This window comes from Odocoileus virginianus, chromosome 13 (assembly GCF_023699985.2).
Source record: "Odocoileus virginianus isolate 20LAN1187 ecotype Illinois chromosome 13, Ovbor_1.2, whole genome shotgun sequence".
Classification (NCBI taxonomy): Eukaryota; Metazoa; Chordata; class Mammalia; order Artiodactyla; family Cervidae; genus Odocoileus; species Odocoileus virginianus.
The window spans coordinates 17089057-17110225 of record NC_069686.1 but is presented as its reverse complement, the minus strand read 5'-3'; the positions used below and the strand labels follow the sequence as shown (position 1 = coordinate 17110225).

At 41.1% G+C, this 21169-nt stretch overlaps 1 protein-coding gene across 3 annotated transcripts in view; it reads left to right on the top strand.

Annotated features, from left to right (window-relative positions):
- MAP3K20 (mitogen-activated protein kinase kinase kinase 20) overlaps positions 1-21169 on the top strand; it is a 163320-nt gene that overhangs the window by 130046 nt on the left and 12105 nt on the right. For all 3 annotated transcript variants that reach the window (XM_020896330.2, XM_020896331.2, XM_020896329.2), the window contains exons 15-17: positions 2050-2112; positions 3314-3406; positions 20929-21045. In XM_020896330.2, coding sequence (XP_020751989.1) covers positions 2050-2112; positions 3314-3406; positions 20929-21045 — 273 coding nt within the window. The remainder of the gene's footprint in view (positions 1-2049; positions 2113-3313; positions 3407-20928; positions 21046-21169) is intronic.

Here is a 21169-nt window from a genome sequence, read left to right as displayed (position 1 = left end):
CTTAAGTTTCTCTCCATGCTGGTTGGTATCATTAAAGCAAGCAATTCCAGACTTACTAATTATTGTTCAACAAATACAGTGGATACCTGCTAATCAGAGTCCTGGGCCTGTGAATAAACAAAGAATCCTGCCCTTAAGGAATTTACATCCCAGAAAAGAGATAAAACGTACATACAGCTTCTCTTAATTCAGCATCTTGGCAGTTGGGAGTAGAGTGCCTGTCCTGAGTTTCAAAGGAAGGGTGTGACCAGCATCTGCGGGGACTGGAGACACCCCTCAAGCTCCTGGAAGAGTCTGCTTGTGCACAGAAAGACAGTGAGTCCCCAGAGGTGGGGGTCTCAAAAGTCAGCTTTGCAGATCCTCCACCTCTGCCAAAGCCAGAGGCATGTTAACAGTGGCTGTCCCAGGGGTGGGGAAGGGTTGGGGATGCTCAGCCCACAGGTAACACTCTCTTAATCTCAGCTAGGGTCCCAGGCACTTCTGACAAATAAACTTATATGAGAGGGAAAGAATAAGGGGAAAGGATCATGGAAACAGACCTTTCCATGGGAGGTCTGGGAGCATCCTGCATATATTCTTTTAAAAAAAAAAAAAAAAAGGAAAGATTCTTTTCCATTACAGTTTATCATAGGATATTGAATATAGTTCTCTGTGCTATACAGTCAGACCTTGTTGTTTATCCATTCTATGCACAATAACTTATATCTGCTAACTCCAACCTCCCACCCAACCTCCACCCCCTTGGCAACCACCTGTCTGTTCCCTATGTCCATGATTCTGTTTCTGTTTTCATAGATAGGTTCATTGGTGTCATATTTTAGATTCCACATATATTGGCTTGGCCAAAAAGTTTGTTTGGTTAGTGAATACATTGTTCAATAAAGTCTTGGTGAAAACAAAATATGTCTTTTAGTTTTACTTAAAACGGAATGAACTTTTTGGCCAAGCCAATGCAGAAAGGGATATATTGCATATACTCTTAAGGCAATGAAGACAAAGAAAGGATCCTTCAAGCTGGGCCATTCGGAATGGGACACCACAAAGGGACCTCCAGCCTGGAGGAGCCCACCTGGTCCTTGTCAGAGTGGTCTGCACACACACACACACACACACACACACAAACACACACCCCTCACCACCTCACCCCACCCCTCCAATCCTGAGGATGAGAAAGTGCCCTCCATGCTCTGCTTTCCCACTGAGGCAGGGGGGCATTTTTGTAAAACTTCTAGGTGAGTGAGCCTCTCAGTCCACAGATGGTAGATCATATACTTGGAAAGTGGACAGTCTGCCCACCTACCCTTTTGCTATTTGACTGTCCTGTTCAGCCTGTCTTGGCTCCCGCCTTGTTGAGCCTGGAAGCCCATGTAGAAAGAATAAAGCCAAATATCCAATAAGTGCTGATTAAATTGTCAGGTGTCAATGGCTTTCATTTCACTTTTAAAAAAACGCATCTCATTTTTCTCATATTGGTACTTTTTTTTACTCTCTATGTGATATATTTGGTTCGCAGAAAAGCTGGATTATACCTGATGAGCATGAAAAAGAATCATAATTTAAACTGTCCTCCTTTCCTTTAAGAGTTCTTTGTGCTCCACTGGGGGACAGAGCTTTGGACACAAATCCATGGGAAAGCCCGCACAGTGCAGTAAACCCTTCATTGAGGTTTCAGCCCTAATGGGAGCCTCTGGTGATATATTCATGTTCTTTGTTGTTTTTCCCACAGTTACTTGAGGTGATGAGTGCATTCTGTACCCTAAAATATTAACTTGTTACTACTGTACTCTACCAGAGTTTGAAGAAAGCTTTTACTTTTTTTTTTTTTACTCTGAGATTTAACATCTTTAAAATATCTTCCTGTTCCATTCAATAATTATAAAACTACCTATAATACTTTGAACAATCAGGTTTATTCTCAATAGATGTTGGATATTAACATCCCCAAGGCATTTTGTGGAATACATAAATAAAGAATGCCTTTATATGTGCACAATAATTTTGATCCTTTCTTGGCATTATCAGGTCATTAATAATTTTTTTTTTTTACAGTCAGCCATTGAGAAATTAACCCACGATTACCTAAATTTGTTTCACTTCCCACCACTGATTAAGGTAAGTAAGGTTTTTTTCTTACTGAGAATATCCAGCTTTTATTGACATATGCACCTGCCACATCCACACCTAAATTTGCCAATGTCGGGAACTGTTGTTTGAAGTGAAATTCAATCATGTCTGTCCAACAAAAGGCCCTTTGAGCAAACCTTAGGATGTGCATATATTGAATACCCTTGTTCCTTGCAAGTTGAAATATTAACATCACAGTCATGATAAGAACAACACATGTCACCTTAGTAGCCTGGGGACATAAGGGCTAACATTGCAGGTGAGGAGTTCTGGCCTGCCACCTGGCTCTGCAGAACTTTGTCCAACATGGAAGCTGCTAAAGGAATTCACACACTAAGCTCTGGATGACTTCTTGCATTGAGGGGTAGGAGTCTTATTGTTTGAATAACAAATAACATTGAATAACATATGTTAAATAATATATTTAACATGCATGCATACTAAGTCACTTCAGTTGTGTCTGACTCTTTGCGACCCCATGGACTGTAGCCCACCAGGCTCCTCTGTCCTTGGGATTCTCCAGACAAGAATACTGGAGTGGATTGCCGTGCCCTCCTCCAGGGGATCTTCCCAACCCAGGGATCGAACCTGCGTCTCTTATGTCTCCTGCGTTAGTACGCAGGTTCTTTACCACTAGCATCACCTGGGAAGCCCCATATTTAAATATAGTCTAAAGGTATTGGCATAGTTTGTTATAAAACTAGTAGATACTTGCAGGAAGTACACAGAACTCTTCTCATTCACTAACCATTCTAGTTTTCCATCTCTGAGCCCTCAAATGTTCATTTTGTTCCTCTGCTTGGCCCTCCCTCTGCAGATACTCTAGGAACTGCATTCTTCTTTGGGAATAGGGTGTAAATATCTCCAGTGTTGTGAAACTTTCAAGGTGAAGGGACAAAGATACATTTCTAGGGAAAAACTGCACAACACAAGATGCATTGTGAAAAATGTAAGATGGTGGCATTCAGTTTGTAGTGCATGAGACAAATCATTTGATAAAGGTTTCAAAGGCTTAATATGTCATTTCTCTTGCTTTAAGCAATTGGAATGTGTGGCATAATAAAAAAAAATAAGAAGTTAAACAGTAGATTAGATTGGGAAAAGAAGTGCTGGGAAATCATCTCCTTTACATGAGAAGTAAAAGTAAAAACACTATATGAAATAAACAGTGCTTGGTTTTCTGTTTCAGGGCTCAGCAGGTGAACCAGAAGAAAATGAGGAAAAAATAGTGAATCTTGAACTTGTTTTTGGTTTTCACTTGAAACCAGGGACTGGTCTACAGGTAAATCACATCTTAAGTCCTTTGGATAAATTTCAGTCTAATTTACTCTTTTTCTGTCCTGTAACTCAGTGGTTTTATATACCCCCTACCAGCTGGTAACATGATTCTGAGTAAATTTATAGACTTTATAAAATAGAATTTAGTTGAAAGGCTGCCAACTGCCTCTGTAAGCCAATCTAGGAATCTTTCTCATCTAGCCGAAGAGTCCTGTGTGAGGCCACCCAAACCCTCAAGAAAACTCACTGCAAACCATGGAGGATGAGGGGAGGGGGTTAAGGTTGGGGGCACAGACACTAGAGTAATCGTTTATGCTTCCTGGTATCACAGCTTCCTGATTCCATTTTCTTTGGGTCTTTGTTGTTGTTTAATTTTTTGGCCATGCCTCATGACATGTGAGGTCTTAGCTCCCTGACCAGGGTCAAACCCGGGGCCACTACCTTTCAATCATGGAGTCTTCACCACTGGACTGCCAGGAAAGTCCTGCCAGTTTCTTTGTTTTTTAAGGAAAATCACATTTTATAATATTGAGAGTAGAACAATACTGAGAATGGAACTGTAGGCAAAATGGAAACCCAAATTATCAGCTCTAAATGGGGTGGCAGGACTTTTGACCAATTCTCATCCAGTTGGAGTGCTACTCGATGTTATTTTTAGAATCTGGGCAAATGGTGTGGGCTAGATGGCATGTGAATTGGAGTCATAATAGGTTTGTGTTACTTTGGATTACTATGAATAGCTAGTAATAGTGATCACGTCTACTACTAGGGACCACTCATTGTGTTCCAGGCATGCAGGACTCAGGTGTAGCGCTATTCCTCCTCCTTTTACACATAAGGAGACTAAGGCTCTGAAAAACTAAATAATTTGTCCAAGGGTTACACAGCTAGCAAGTAGCAGAAGAAGGATCTGAACGCAAGTCTCTCTGACCCCAGAACCAAGCTCTTAACTACTGCACTATTGGTACCTTTCCTTTGATGCCACACAGAGACCTTGTAAACACAACTCCTCACTACCTGAGCCTGTTGCTTTGGGAGAGCTGGTGGGGCTCAGCTGGCCCACTGGCCCTCACTAATTAAACCTTGCTTACCCCAGGCCATTCCTGGAACCTTGGGAATGATAGGAAATTGTTGCAAGGGGTTAGTTTCACCTGGGGCTTCAAAAGATGCTCTTTCTAGACACCTCACAGAGTGTTTTACCTGCACCACTGCAGGTATATTGATGCTCTCGCTGAATGGAAATCTTAGGCTCCTTGTTTGGGCCACAGAACTTGGATGAGTGAAAGCTGCTCTGACTCCAGGTGTCTGGTGTAGGAACGCTTTTCTTCTTCCTCTCTGATCGAATCACTGTCTATTCATTCCTGTGGATAGAAGCAGCTATAGAAAGAGGCATAGGAGAGTAAGCTCCTCTCCAACAATAACCAAGGGCCCTTCCAATCCTGAGAGTCTGTGCCTGGGGATACCCCAGGTCCATCTGGTGATAAATAAGTTGCACATTGTAATTTGCCTTCTTTGGCATCTACAGTTCTATGGAACTTAATTTATGAGTATTCTGTGTTTAAACATTTTTATGGCTTGTAGGAAGTAAAAGGAGCAAGAATTTTCTTGAAAAAGACTTGTCAAGAGTAGTTTCAGCCAAGAAAATTATTTTCAGTTCACAAAGAAATGACTTAATACACATACAGTAAAAATCAGAAGCTATAAATAACATTGGACACCAAATACAGTAGTCTGGTTTTGACCATGGTAGTATATAGACTTCTTGAGTCATTGCTTATCCACAAGGCCTCAAGTCACTGGAACTTTTGATTATTTGCTGATCCTTGGTCACCCATGCAGAATAATAATTTCATCCATCCACTCAGCAGAAATTTATCAAGGACCTACTGTGTGCCTGGCTTTCTGCTAGATGCTCAGAATGCAGTTTAAAAGTATAGCACTTCCTTGCAAGAAACCCACAGTCTATGGAAAGAAATAGACCAGATCAATGAATGCTTTTAATACAGAATGGTGCATTTTTACAATATCATGCACATCATTCAGTGAAAGCACAGTGGATGAGCACTGAAAGGGGTGCAGAAAGGAGTCAAAGGAAGATCTTGACGTCTTCATGGTAGAGGTCATGCTTGAACTAAAATTTCAAGACTATCAAGAACTGTTAGGTTAGGGAGAAGACATTGAAGGCAAAAGGGACAGCATATACAAAAGTTCAGAAGCTAGGAAAACACAGGCAGCTCTTCTTTGGGCTAATTTCTATGAGACCTCACAACTCAAACCTCGCTGCCCCTGGGGCAACTGAGCATAGGGTGGGTGGAATAGAATGGTGAGTTTAGGCCACATGGGTGACTGGAGACCAGAAAAAGAGCTGTCTTGTGTGCTAAGCTAAGGAGTTTGAAGAGTTCTAAGCATGGCGTAGAGAAGCTTCCCTGGTGGCTCAGTGGTAAAGAATCCTGCAATGTAGGAGAGGCAGGTTCAATCCCTGGGTCAGGAAAATCCCCTGGAGAAGGAAATGGCAACCCACTCCAGTAATTCTTGCCTGGGAAATCATCCATGGGGTCACAAAAGAGTTGGACATGACTTAGCGACTGAACAGCAAGAGAGGATTCTATTTATGGTTTTAAATGATCTCTGAAGAGCACAGGTGAGCTGGATGAATTGGAAAGCACTCAGGACAGAGTGAGAAAGGCCTGTGTATGGCAGAGAGACAACCAGGTGAAAATGGACAGGAGCTGAGGCTATGACAGTGCCATGGAAGTGCCTGCATCCAAAGAACTGAACAGACCACATCTCTAGCTGGAGCTGGGGTCTGAGGGAGGAGCCAGGATGCTGCCCAGGTTTCTAGGGTGAGCAACTGGCTAGATGACATCATAATGCAATAGATGAAAAGTGAAATATACAGTGCAAATGTAACACCAAGGCGCTATAAGTATAAAGAAGTAACTGGAATGGGTGAGGTTAATTAAGAAAAGAAAAGCTTTCCCCCTCCCCAATTTTTTGGCTGCACCTGTGGCTTGCAGGATCTTAGTTCCCCGACCAGGGATTCAATCAGCAGTGAAAGCGTGGAGTCCTGACCTCCAGGAAATTTACAGGAAAAGCTTTTTTGGAAGGGATGCTTTGAATATGAGCTCGAAGAGGCTCATGGTCCTTTGCAAATAATTTTCTGAATATAATGTTTAAAACTTAGGCTTAGAGAGTCCTTCTTTCCAAAGAGCTCAAGTTATTTCATCCTTGTCACCTCATTTACCCTCCTTGGCATTTCTGTGAGATGTATAAGGCACATGGTATTGTCATTTTTGATTAGAGAAAGTGTGTTACCAGCCTAGGGTGAGGGGAGGATAGAGCTGAAACCAGAAATTACATCTTCATCATAACCTTTATATTAAACATGTACTTGCTCTCATTCCTGGCCAAGATATTTAAGCCATCTGGAGACGTTCACAAAATAATCCTCGAGTAAATTAGTGTCCAGATCTAAATTACCCAATTATGTGCTAGGCTATATCCTAACATTATGAAATATCTTCTCACAAATGTGCTTTAAATTGCAATTTCAATTCCCCACATGAAAACCTTGTTACATTGACCCTTCAAGGTGGAACCCAAGAGAAAAAGACATCCTCAAAATTCCAATTAACTGAGTTCCCATATGCCCATCTTTATGGAAAAGGTGCAGCCTTTACCCCCATCTTCATGACTGGAATAAGTTAAATGAGAACATTGAGGCTTTGGAAGTTCTCTCCAAACAATTAAAATGAAAGATGTGTTCTAAAGGCAGCTATTGGAAATAATGTACGACAATGACTTTATCATGAAAATAGTAGCTGTGTTTTCCCACTGCCTCTGAAAAGGACCACCAGCTAGCTACCACTTAAAACTGGTTTGTTGTGCAGTGACTGGCCTACTGAGAAGAAACAATGGAAATATGGCCTTATCCACAAATATACAAATATATGTAGAAAACAAAGGCTTTCCTTGTAAGACCTGTCAACTTTTATGGTCAAAGAACTCAGGCTGAATTCCTTTCTTTAAGCTTCATTTTACAACCAGATGGATTATGGTACATAAGTGAGGCCAAACCAAGGAAAGCCTTTCACGTCTGGGAGCCTCTGCCAGCTCCAGTAGTCAGAGCCCCTGACTGTGACCCCACCTCTGGAGATGACCAGGCCCTCATCAGACTCCAGCACCATGAGTGATTTAAGAATTTGTCCACCAATGAAACCAACATCCTTTTTCCTTTCCTTTTCTGAGACAACCTGGCAGGGGAAATAAGTGGACCAAAGGCTTTCCTGACAATTTAAATTAATAAGAAGTTGAGAATGAGTTTCACCCATTTACCCATTTCTACAGAGTAAAATTAATTATCAATTTAAAGAACATTGTGCATTGAGGCAGCCTCGAAGTTGACAGTGGTATTGGCAGAAATTGGGTCTTTCTCAGCTCAGGTTTCCTGGACGAGTGCTTAAAATGCTTATGATAATTATTATTATTTCATATCTCATCCAGACACTGTGTCAAGTACTATGCAAACATTTTTCTGGTGTGGTCATTATAGCTCACCCTCACAGGGAGCAGTATCCCTGTATTAGACCAGGAGGAAGCCGAGGGGAGAGAAGAGCTCCTCCTCCAGAGTCCCTACCTAGTTAGGGGCAGGTCCAGCCCAAGGCCTCAGGCATCATGTCATACTGCTTCTTTTTGAGAAGTATCATGCGTGCATGCGTCCTAAGTCACTTTAGTCATGTCCAACTCTTTGCGACCCCATGGACTGTAACCCACCAGGCTCCTTTGTCCATGGAATGCTCCAGGCAAGAATACTGGAGTGGGGTGCCATGCCCCCCTCCAGGGGATCTTCCCGACTAAGGTATTGAACCCTGATCTCCTGCAGGTCCTGCATTGCAGGCATATTCTTTACCACTGAGACACCAGGAAAGCCCTTGAAAAGTATCAGATTCAGTCCCCAAAATAGGTGCATTGGCAGTAAAAAGGCAAACACTTTTTTGGACATTTAATACTAAACCACCACTATTTTTGTTTCATGTAGAAGGTGCCTTGTGTTTTGTAACCTAAGGCCTTTGACTTGGCTACAGAAGGAAAGGGGCTTACAGAATCTCAGGCAGCTTCATGCACTCCCCAGGGTGGCAACCACCCGTTTTATTGGAATATTCAGGTGCATAGAATTTCTTATTACATCTCTTATCAACTCGCCAGTCAGGAGCATTGATTCTCAAATTGCCAAGGAATAAACTATCAAATTACCCAGCAGTTTTCTCACCGAGCTCCTTTTGAGACTCTGTCATAAAAATTCAAAAGCAGAGTTAGGAGGGGACTCTCCGAGGAGCCATCCATTCCTTGTGAGTGCTGGACAGTTGTAGACTTTGCTCCTGAGTCCTTAGTCCGTTTTCTCCCCCATGGGGCAAGGAAACCTGATTGAAGCTGGGATTCCATGAGTCTAAGTGGATCCCTGCGGTAGAGAAGAGATGGGCTTAGGGGAGAAGCCTGGGGAAGGACACCTTGGCTCCAGCGGACCCTTAATTAGACAGGCTTCCAGCAGCATTTGAAGAGGCAAGCAAACCAGAAAGAGAAAACAAGAGGGACATTTGGAAAAGGTGGAAGCGGCACCAACTGCCCGCTTCAGAGCAGAAGACATTTGTGTCCCCTCCTCCTCCCTCCTTCCACCCATCCCTGTAAGCACCCGGCCCCTTTCTCCCACTCCCCAACCCAGGAAACTCAGTCAATAGTTTTGCTTCTCTGGTTGTTTCATCTATAGGTTAAAAATGCTGCTTTTTACAAATACTTCCCACTCACTATTGTGCTTTTACATCTTTATTAGATTGCTTATAAAATGTGGCATTTAATAAACTTAATTGAATCTCCAGGCCCTTTCTCAAAACACTATAAATATCAAAAATTGTCAAATAGGGCTTTTTCCCCCCCATTATATAGTTTTTATAAATGGATAGATAAACATGAATAAAATAGAGCACAAAGAAAAGGATTTTGTAAGGAAGTAAAAAGCCAACACCTTTTGTAATTTAGGAACTGAAAGGCAGTGCTTTGCCTTACTTTGATATGTCTAACATTTATGAAAAATTCAGTGTAGGAAAGTTGATTTTCCATGACCAACTATTTTTGAGGATAAAGATACATGTACACAAGTATGTGTTTGTACTCCTCAGTATATAAGCTTGCAGTGGTAGGGTTCTGTAAGAAATACAAGTTTCAATGGACAGCAAAGGAACAAGTACAGTTCAGAATTTGACCACATGACTTGCTGCTGATTTCTAATTAGCATTGGTTATATGCTTTGTCAAACAGGCCAGGCAGCCTCCTATAGAACTAAAAGAAAACTGGAGAGGTGTCCAGTACATCATGGCTGATGGACTGATAGTCATGTGTAGAATTGGTGTGCCAGAATATGTCTAGTAAACAGGGAAAACAGCCCTGACTTGTAGTGTCTGCAGTCTTCCATGGTGTCAATACTCCTTCTATGGCCAATTTCAAATTGCCAGTCTGACATCACTGAACTCGAAGTTGGAAAGAGACGAAAGCAATCAGCTCATGAGGGCTGCCCCAGCACAGACTGAATCACTCTTAGTCTTCTTGATCAAGATTATGTGGTCCTTTCAAAATCATGAGTAGCAAGGAAGCATGCATGATGAAACATGGGCTTAAATAAATCACAAACATATTATTGCTGGTTTCCAGCTATATTAAAATGTGTAGTTAGCTCAGAGAGCTCCAAGCTCCCCAGGAACCCACTGCTGGCTTAGATCCCCTCGGGTGGCTGCTGGCTGGTACAGCTACACTGCCCATAGTGTATGAATCATACCTTAGGATTTGAGTTTGTAAGAAGTAAGAATGTAATTATAGAAACAGAGAAACAAAACTTAAATTTGTGACTGCCTTTTAAAATGCCTCTAACAGCCACCGTTGGCAACTCCATGATGACAGGCACAGTTGTTGATAATAACAGAGATCTTTGCTTTTAGAAGCAGGTTTGGAAAAGTCTCTGTGGATCTGCAGAGAGAAGGCCTCCATAACTCACAGTGATTTGTGTTTCCTGAACCAAAATTTAGATCTTGGAAATAATCAACTGTAAAAGGACAAATTATTTGAACTAAAATTAAAAGCACTATGTTGGAAAAGCAAAAATATATGACAACCACATCAACATTAAGATGTGAACTGAGAATAAGTGATGCCTACTAACTGGGACAATCTTGTTATTCCTTTTTTTCAAAAAATTGTATTCTAAAAGAAAAAAGAAAAAAATGTATTTCTTGGGGTCATCTCTAGAGACATGGGAGGAGGCAGGAGAAGTAAGTAGGTAAAAGAGCTGTTTTTGTATTTTGAGTAAAACACTTCTGTATTTTGAGTAAAACACTTTTGTATTTTGAGTAAAAGTCCTGGGTAAAAGTTTATTTGCAGCCCATTCTGTAGTATTAACAGTTTAAGCAGTAATTAGGTAAGCCAGACCACTTTCTGTATTGGTTAAGAAACCTAGTTGGAGACAGAATAGATTCTTAATTATTAAAAAATCAATAAGAAGATTTACCATTTTTTTTTTCTGAGATGAATTCTTAGTACCTTCCAATTTCAAATACAGTTTAAAAATAAGTAAATAAAAAAGCCTTTTCCAAATGTCAACTAACATCTGAGCCATTTTAGGTAGTCAAGTATATAATGCATCATATGAAAGTATACCTCACTTGACTTCTCACTTTATTTTAGCACCATCCCTAAAGTCTTTTTTCCATCCATAACTCAAATAAAAACCCCCCAAAAGGCAACAGAACAACCTTATCTCCAGTGGTGTCTAGTTGGCACCGGTCTGCCCTGACCTTAGACACAAGCCATTGTTAAGGGTATAACGCATTTACATATTTTGCAATAAAACATCAGTTATTTGCATTACTGTGTCAAGTTTTATTTGATTCTTTCACCTAAAAATGACTCATTTTCCTTTCTTGTATTTTAAAAACCAACTACTCTAAGCTTGTTTGAGAATAATCAAAAATTGCCCATTTAGCTAGAAGTCATTTTCTTTTCAAAAGGCAAATGTTATTTAATCTTTCAGCTGTTCATTGTGCCATCATAAATACTTTCTTTTCAGCACAGTTGTGGGGACTGAAATGAGCCCACTAATTGCCTCCCATTTCGACTGACATGTGGTGGTTTAGTGGAAAGAGAACACAGCAGGGAGAAGGAAATAGGAGGCTGAGAAAATGAGAGCTAATTATTTTCACTGCCTCATGTCAGGCTCTGTGTCAGCCTTGTTTTTACAAACTGGAAGGTTTAGCACTAAATAAAACAAACTGGCGTCATGTTTTTATATACTGGCAGTGTCATGGAAGCAGCTGCACATCTCAAAGACAATATAATGCCTGCGTTCGCATGGACACCATCTGACAGACACTGTGAGCCACGGCTAATGAGGACATCACAGTGGTGCCAAGTGAAAGGTGCTGAATTATGTATGATTCTTCATCAGTACAGCAATAGTCCTGTACATCATTATGAGACATTGTTTTGCTGGAGAGATTAAAACATTCTTAGTTCCAGACCCTGCAACCTATATGCGCTGAAAGAGGTTATTAATGGAATTTTTAGGGAGAGTTTCTTGTGGATTTCTTTGGGGTTGAAAAACAAATCTCGTGGGACAAAGCTGTGATGGGTCATGACACCGTATAGATAAAGAAGAGAGGCAAATTAACCATACTTGCATTATCTTCCTTTTAAAGGCAGCATAATAAAATAGAGTGTAGCAGGGTTATACATAATGATAAATAACCCAGGTGCTATCATGGGATGTTCCTCTCTCCTGCCTTTAAAACAGCAGGTTCCAGCAGCTGAGCGAGATAATAGCAATGCATGTAAAGGAGCCTTCGGAGGCCTAAATCATCAACATCTTACTACTTTTAATACCAGCATGACCAACATTTCTATCATGTTTTTATTTCATCTTGTATGACTTCTTACATTTCAAAATAGTCAGTCGCCTGCTATGAGACTCTTTCCCATTTTCCCCCCTCTTGAATCTTAAAAAGTTTATTTCGACCTCTGTATCTTAGATTTTAAAATATGTCCTCAGTAGAGGCCTTTTCTTTTTTTTTTTTTTAAGGTGGAAGGGCCTCTTTGCTAGAATCTTGGGCATTCTCCAATGGGATTTTACTTTTTCTCTGGTCATGGAGAAGGGGGCAAGGTGGAGATGGGGATTTTAAAAACCTGTATCTCTTCCATTTGACTGGGCATGCCAGGTGTAGCTAAGTGAACTTGCTACAAATCACCACACTATAAAATCCCAATTTTGTGAAGTTCTATAGCAGGCAAAATTAATCTATGGTGGTAGAAATCAGGACAGTGGGTGCCTCTGGTTGTGGAGATGTCAACTGAAATAGGGCATGAGGAATTTTCTATGGCAGTGGAATATCTTACCTGTTTAAATAATTTGTTGTCATTTAGTCTCTAAGTCATGTCCGTCTCTTGCAACCCCATGGACTGTAGCCCGCCAGGCCCCTCTGTCCATGGGATTTCTGAGGCAAGAATACTGGATTGGGTTGCCATTTCCTTCTCCAGGGTATCTTCCCAACCCAGGAATGGAATCCAAGTCTCCTGCATTGGCAGGCAGATTCTTTACCACTGAGTCACTTGGGAAGCCCATTTGCGTAATTACATGGGTGTATACAGTTGTTAAAATTCATTGAACTGTACATTTAAAAACCTGTACATTTTACTGTATGCAAATTATGTTGTTCAATCGCCCAGTCGTGTTGGACTCTTTGCTACCCCATGGACTGCAGCACGCCAGGCCTCTCTGTCCCTCACCACCTCCTGAAGTTTGCCCAAGGTCATGTCCATTGCATCGGTGATGCCATCCAACCATCTCATCCTCTGATACCTCAATAAAAAATGCATTAAAAAATTTTTTATGTCTGTAACCTTCAGATAAAGATCATCTATAGGAGCCTGAAAGCTCAGTGTGGAGGTCTATTTCCTCCTCAAATGTGCTTAATAATCTTGCTCCTAGATTTTTAAAGATTTACCTATAATGTTCATGTTTGTGATAAGATTTCGGTAGGAAAAAAAAATAGAGAGATTGTTGTTTCTGAATTGCCCAGAACTTAATATAATATTTAAGTATAACTTTTGTGCTAATTTCAATCACTTTTTCTATTTAGAAACTTTACCTCTATCCTGATGAGTTCTTTTGCTCTCCTTCCTTCTTTCTTTCCTTTTTTTTTTTTTTTTTTTTTGGTGAGAGGGAGAAGGGATGTCTATGTTTAGAATCACATGTATTAGCCTAGGACTCCAAAGAATTTTAAACAGCTTGCAGAGAATGTAATAGTGATTTCTCACAAAGAGATACTTAACTTAGCATTAACTGAGTGTTGTTTAGAATGTTATCTTCCCAGTGTAAGAGTTTCTGTTTTACTTGGCCAGTAATCTTAATTCAGAAAAAATTTTCATATAATTGGCAATGCAGAAGCAGTTCAAATGGAATGCTTTCTCATCCTCCATTAACCACATACTTGCTCCTAAAATTATCCAGGTATTTCAGCAGCTGCCGAGATAAATGGTACATATCCTGGGCGCTCAACAGAATTAGTTTTTTCATCAGTTTCCAATGTAAAAACTCCCCTCTCCCCAACAGAATCTCACCCGGGTCTTGTAGGTTTGCCCTGAGGGGCAGATTATCTAGCTAGTAGAAAGGTTTTGGAATTCAGCCCCAGTGAAGAACTTCCCAGGGCTTCTGCTCCTGGTCCACTGCCTTTCCCCTATGGACTAGTAATTAGCACTCCCTAGAGATGTGCAGTGGAGAAGGCAATGGCACCCCACTCCAATACTCTTGCCTGGAAAATCCCATGGACAGAGGAGCCTGGTGGGCTGCGGGTCATGGGGTCGCGAAGAGTCGGACATGACTGAGCGACTTCACTTTCACTTTTCCCTCTCATGCATTGGAGAAGGCAGTGGCAACCCACTCCAGTGTTCTTGCCTGGAGAATCCCAGGGACGGGGGAGCCTGGTGGGCTGCCGTCTATGGGGTCGCACAGAGTCGGACACGACTGAAGTGACAGCAGCAGAGATGTGCAGGGTACAAATCTGAACCCTGGGGATCCTCTTGGGTGGGGATCCAGTTGTGAAATGAAACTCTGTGGTAGTCAGGACCTGCCCCATGATTTTGCAAACAGAAGGGAGAAGGCTGTTTCTGATTTGGAAAGTGGCAGGCCTCCCTAGTCACGAAGCCTAAGCCAGGGCTGGAGGGAAGTGTTTGTGATTCCAGATTCTGGCCCAATCAGTCAAGAAAAGGAGCTTACAGACAGTGAAATGGCACCATATTCACGTTTAACAATGGTCTTTTTCAACAAAGGAGAGGGAAACTGGCTCTGTTGGACTTATTGGAGACTCAGTATTTCCTCCGTCTCTGCCAGGGAGTCCCACAAAAGAACTCACAAGATAATTTGGACTACTTGTTGACTTTGGAAGGTGGAACTCCTCTGGACTGTAATTCTTACTTTTGTTAACCCATAACAAGGAAAGTTCAGGATTCAGAAAAGTCTGAGGGGAAAGCTACTCTTCATAGCACAATAGGTCTCCTTGGTTTAGTTCTGAACTCCACTACATGCTCTCTGTGTGATCTTGGTCGAGTTAACTTATCCTCCTGTGCTTCAGCTTCCTCATCCGAGATAAGGCTCTCTGGCTGTCCATCACATTTCATAGCCATTGTCCCTCCAGCAATCTGCTGGTTTCTCTTCGGAGGGCCACATCAGATCTGTTGAAACTGGAAAGGGCAGAATTGGTGCTATCTAATCCATCTATGTAAGAAGATGTGAGGTTTTTTTACTTCTATTTACTTCATAAAAGCAGTTGTGGTTATGTTGCCACTGGGCTGCACCTTCTTTTTTCCAACAAAGTCCCTGGCACCAGAGTTAGTCAGTGTCCTCTGGGTCAAACTCCTGCCCAAGGAAGCTGCTTTGACACAGCCTGTCCACTCTGGCCAGGTATCTATTCTAGACACTCTTTAGACCTTCCTGCCTCACTCACCCTTAGATGGCTGCTAGATGACAGGTTGGCTAATGTAATAACAAATTGGAGCTCTGTTGGTGACCAATATTGGCAACAATAGTAATTATTTCTTTTTTATATTAAATTTTTTTATTTTATTGAAGTATAGTTGATTTATAATGTTGTATTAATTTCTACCATACAGGAAATATATATATGTTTGTGTGTTCAGACATTTCAGTAGTGTCTGTCTCTATGCAACCCTATGGACTGTAGCCTGCCAGGCTCCTCTGTCCCTGGGATTCTCCAGGAAAGAATACTGGAGTGGGTTGCCATGCCCTCCTTCAGGGAGTCTTCCCAACGCAGGGATCGAACCTGCAATCCACATCTCTTACGTCTCCTGCATTGGCAAGTGGGTTCTTTACCGCTAGTGCCACCTGTAAAGTCCTATATATATGCATATATATACATGAATATATATATAAAGCTGAGTAAAATATATACATATGTGCATATGTATTCTTTTTTCATATTTTTCCATTATGGTTTATTATAGGGTATTGAATATAGTTCTCTGTGCTATACAGCTGACCCTGTTTATCCAATCTGTATATAGTACTTTGCATCTGCTAATCCAAAATTCCCAATCCATCCCTTCCCCAAGTAGTCACATCTTTGGGAACTCCGAATTTGGCTCTGGCACAATGCTGAGTACTTTGTTTACATTATCTCATTTAGTCAAAATACAGCAACCCACTTGTAGTTAAAAGAACACTAAGATCCAGACGGTTTACACAATTTGGCTGAGGTTGGGGGGAAAGTGGCAAAACTGGGATTCCAGCTCAGGTAGTTGGACTTTAAACTTGTGATCTTTCACCTCCCCTAGTGATGGCTCAATGTATGACCCTTTTCTATATTGTTTCCATTTTAATAGGAAATCCTCAACACCTTAAACCAGATGAGTGAATAATAGAACCATTGCAGACTGCCAGGGGTGAAATGAGTTTCAAAAAGGAGTCCTTCAAGGCCCCCAGGGGCTCTCAGAGAATTAGAGTTGTCTGCTTTTGATTTCTGCCTCTCGGGATGGAGAGTTGTTCACGGACATCCAAAATGACTCTTGAATGTTTCCGATTCAAATATCAATACCCACATTTCTGTCATTCACATCAAACCAAAATCAATAGCTCTCCCTAGCAAATTGAGTGGTTTTTAAATCAGAGCCAATATTCCCACTCTCTGGTTCCTATCACTAGCAAGAAACTGAAAAGCTAGCAACTGTGCCTTTAAAATTTTATGTTAGGCTCATAAATATGTAGAATTTTTATTTTTAGTTATACTGTTGATGATTTAATTCACCTCATTCATATGAGGTCCTTTCCAGTGATCTATTGGTTAAGACAACTTCTTCCCCAGCATTCAGTCCATGGTTGGGTCCTGTGGAATTCAATAATTTGTTTAAATCCTGGGAGTCGTGGAGAATGCTCTTGGACACCTCTGGCTCACCAAATGACAAAAATGCCAGGAATACCTTCATTTTTTAAATTTAAAATCAGTAGATTTTCATTTTTAAAAATTAAAATGGATAATTTAAAACAGTAAAATTTAAACAATTTCATTACTTCATTTGTAGATTACTTTTCTTAACTAAGGAACAATGAAATCATAGATACCCTGAAGATACCTAGGGCTTATATCAGGTGGCTCAGTGGTAAAGAATCCTTCTACCAGTGCAGGAGATGCAGGTTCAATCCCTGGGTTGGGAAGATCCCCTGGAGAAGGAAATGCCAAGCCACTCCAGTATTCTTGCCTGAGAAATCCCATGGGCAGAGGAGCCTTGTGGGCTGCAGTCCATGAAGTTACAGGAATTGGACATGACTTAAACCACCACTACCTTGACACATTAAGTTAATCATTTGGGTGCGCACTTCATATTTCCTTTCTTTCTCTCCCAGCTTTGTAACCACCAGTACCTACTTTTTAATGAATGGATAATGCCCCTCTTGTCTTATAACTTCTCTGATTATAGTTTTATTACTTCTCTCGCTATCTTCTTTTATGGTTCAGGTAAAAGGCTTGCTTTAAGATAAGAGAAAAAGAAATTAAAAAATTAAAGGTCTGTAACCCTACATGTTGATCCTGTTTCTCCACATTGGATTTTGGGGAACAAGAAGCTGGGGCTGCAGGGGAGGACCTGTGACCACTTGTTATTTTGGTTGTATTGGCAAAGTCTTCACTGGCCCTGCTCCTTCTGGCCTGTGGTCAATAGCTGGTCCCACTCTGGAGCTCTGACAACCAGCCAGTGAGTCCATCCTGGACCTCCCAGTTGCCCTCCCTATTGCTTTCTCCTTCAACTTCGGAGCCAGGCAGGTCCCCTAGAAAAATTCCTTAATCTGTCTAAGCCTCATTTTTCTCACTTGCCTGATGGGAAGATAAAGCTAACTTGCAGGGTCATTACGGGTATCAAATAAAACAGCACAGTGTCAGTACCCAGCAAGACGCCGAGAGCATAGTAAGCACCCCCAGCCTGGGCTCCCTCTGAAGCCCCTTCTCTATGCAGAGCTCCCCTCGGCCTCTGATTGGCAGGGACCTGCGGTCACAGAGGTGAAACAGAGGGTGTCAGGCATTCGCACCACAATTCAAGGTCTTTTAACTGTGCTTTTGACTAACTTCATTCCAAAACTTGGAAGGCAGAAAAAACAGAACTAAGTAAACTCGTCTTTTCTAAGGCTTTTTATTCTAGCCACTGCCTTGAAGAGGCTCTTGCTATTTCAGAGAAGAGCAATCATGACACTAAAGAGTCATTATCCTGCCCAGTTATCTCAGGGCTCACGTTGCCAGGGTAGCAGTGGCTCCAAAATAAAGAAATACTGAGAGATTTGTCAATTCTGAGCGACTAATTTGACTTGTGTTAGCCAAGAGCAAGGTTTTCATGTTATTGAATAGAACTTTTCCTTCATTAATTGGCTCTCCACCTTGTGAACGTGGCTGGGCAAAGAGGGACCATCGCCTCAGGCCTGGGCCCTTCTTGGTTCTGCCATTCCCCTAGAAGCTTTCCTAAAACATAAGGCCCCTCCAGCTTCCTGCTGAAGCCAACAGGCTTTCAACAGTCTCTTTGTTCCTGCTCTTCCGTTAATAATTGTGTCTGAGCTTGCTCAGGGAACATTCCAAGTCTGCTGGTGTGAAAGCATGTTTTGGTTTCGGGGTGTAAGGTACTTAGTGCATTATCCTTAATCTCTCAGAATCCTTTATTATCTAATAATATAAGACAGAAAATGAATTTATGATCCAGGGGTCAAATTTGGTGCACAGACATGGGTTTCTTTTTCTTTTTAATTGTATATACAGTGTTTACCCCCCAACATTTTTATTGATGCGTTTTTCTAAGAGCAAAGTTGAAAAAATGTTATAGAAATTCTTGCCTACTCACCTCCTAGACTAAAACAGAAGCATTTAATTCTACTTGTTACATCTCTCTATCCTTTTAGCCATCTGTCAATCCTTATTTTTTGATGCATTTTAAAGTAATATGGAAATATCAGTATACTTTCTCCTAAATACTTCAGTAGGCTAGAGTTTGATAAGAAATGTACACATGTTAAGTATACACACTTAAGTTTTAACAAATGCATACACCTTTATAACCCAGCTCAGCTTCCCTGGTGGCTCAGTGGTAAAGAATTCGCCTGCCAATGCAGGAGATGCGGGTTCTAAGCCTGGGTCATGAAGATCCCCTGGAAAAGGAAATGGCAACCCACTCTAGTATTCTTGTCTGGGAAATCCCATGGACAGAGGAACCTGGTGGGCTACAGACCATGGGGTCACAAAGAGTAGGACACAACTTAGCGACTAAACAACAGCGACAATATAATCCAAACTTCTATCAGTAGAGCATTAGCATCCTCGGAAATTCCCTTCATGTGTCTTCCAAGTCAATTGCCATCTGCAGAAGCAACCACTTTTCTGAATATTTTCCACTGTAGGTTGGTTTTGTCTATTCTAGAAATTCATGTAAATTGAAGCCTAGTTTGTTCTTTTTCTTGTACAAGATTTCACTCACTGTAATGCTTTTGCGATTTATCCATGTTGTTGCATGTATCAATAATTCATTCCTTTACATGGCTAAGTAATATCCCACTCTATGAAAATATCACAGTCCATCTATTCTCCAATTGATCGACACTTGGCCTGTTTCCAGTTTTCTTTAGCTATTATGATAAAGCTGCTCAGAACAATACCTTACATATCTTTTTTCATTTCACTTGGGTAAATACTTAGGAGTAGAATTTGTGGGTCATAGAGTACATATATGGTTAGTTTTGTAATAAATTGCCAAAACTTTTCCAATAGTGATTTTACTGTTTACTCCCACCAACAATCCAATAGCTCCAACTCACAATCAACATTTGATGTTCTCAGTCTTAGCCACCTGGTAGGTGTATAGTGTGGAGAAGGCAATGGCACCCCACTCCAGTATTCTTGCCTGGAAAATCCCATGGACGGAGGAGCCTGGTGGGCTGCAGTCCATGGGGTCGCGAAGAGTTGGACACGACTGAGCGACTTCACTTTCACTTTTCACTTTCATGCATTGGAGAAGGAAATGGCAACCCACTCCAGTGTTCTTGCCTGGAGAATCCCAGGGATGGGGTCGCACAGAGTCGGACATGACTGAAGTGACTTAGCAGCAGTAGCAGTAGCAGGTGTATAGTGGGATTTCATTGTGATTTTAATTTACATTCCCCTGATGATTAATGTTATAGAGCACTTTTTCATTACATTATCATTTTACTGAAAATTTAATTAATGTACTATCATTTAAAAAACCAAGAGGTTTCTTATAAGAACCAGATATCCAACTTTTTATGAAACGCTTAAGGACCTAGCAAGACTAGGCTCATATTCCCACATGGGAACAATCAACAGCAGATGAGTGGTGGCTGCCCCGTGAGGGCAGTTGCCCTTTAGGTCCCCAGAGAGTCTAACCCTCCCCTGATGCCTCCCCCAATGGTTGGGCCAGTTATACATTGCCGTATAACCTCACATTTCCTGTTAAGAAGAAATGAAGCTATTTCTTGAATCTGTGTCATTATTAATACTGCAAAAGTGAAAGGTAGATCAAGAGATTCTTATATTTCAAAATAGTGGGAAGACCACATTTCTTTGTGTCAATGGGGAAATATCCCTACAATGTTCAACATGTAAATTAAACGGGTCTATTTTGAAAGGTTACAATTTAAGGCTCTTAACTGCCTGCCTTTACTCATTTTTATCTGCCTGGCCCCTTTAAGGTGTGGAGTTTGCAACTCCTATTATAGAACACTTAGATTGATAAATGGTGTCTCAAGACGGGCCCGCCTGGGGGTTATTTAGATATAGAAAGAGATCTAATTTCATGTCCTCTTATTGATAAAGGGAAAAAAAAATTCCAATAATACTTCATTGAGAATACTTCATGTGTTGTAAAACATTGAGACTAAAAAAAAAAATTGCTTTACTTTCTCAAATTCTATAATTTTTCTTTTAATTCCAGGACTGTAAGTGGAAAATGTATATGGAGATGGATGGGGATGAAATTGCAATAACCTACATCAAAGATGTGACATTCAACACTAACCTACCTGATGCAGAGATTTTAAAGATGACAAAGGTAGGGTTCTATTTACAGCTTAAAAGCTTTTTTGAATTCAGAGATATCAAACAAAGACATTAAAATACCCCAGTGGTGTGCTTTTGTGCTCATGATGTTCATACCAGCTCAGCTTCAAGCTGGC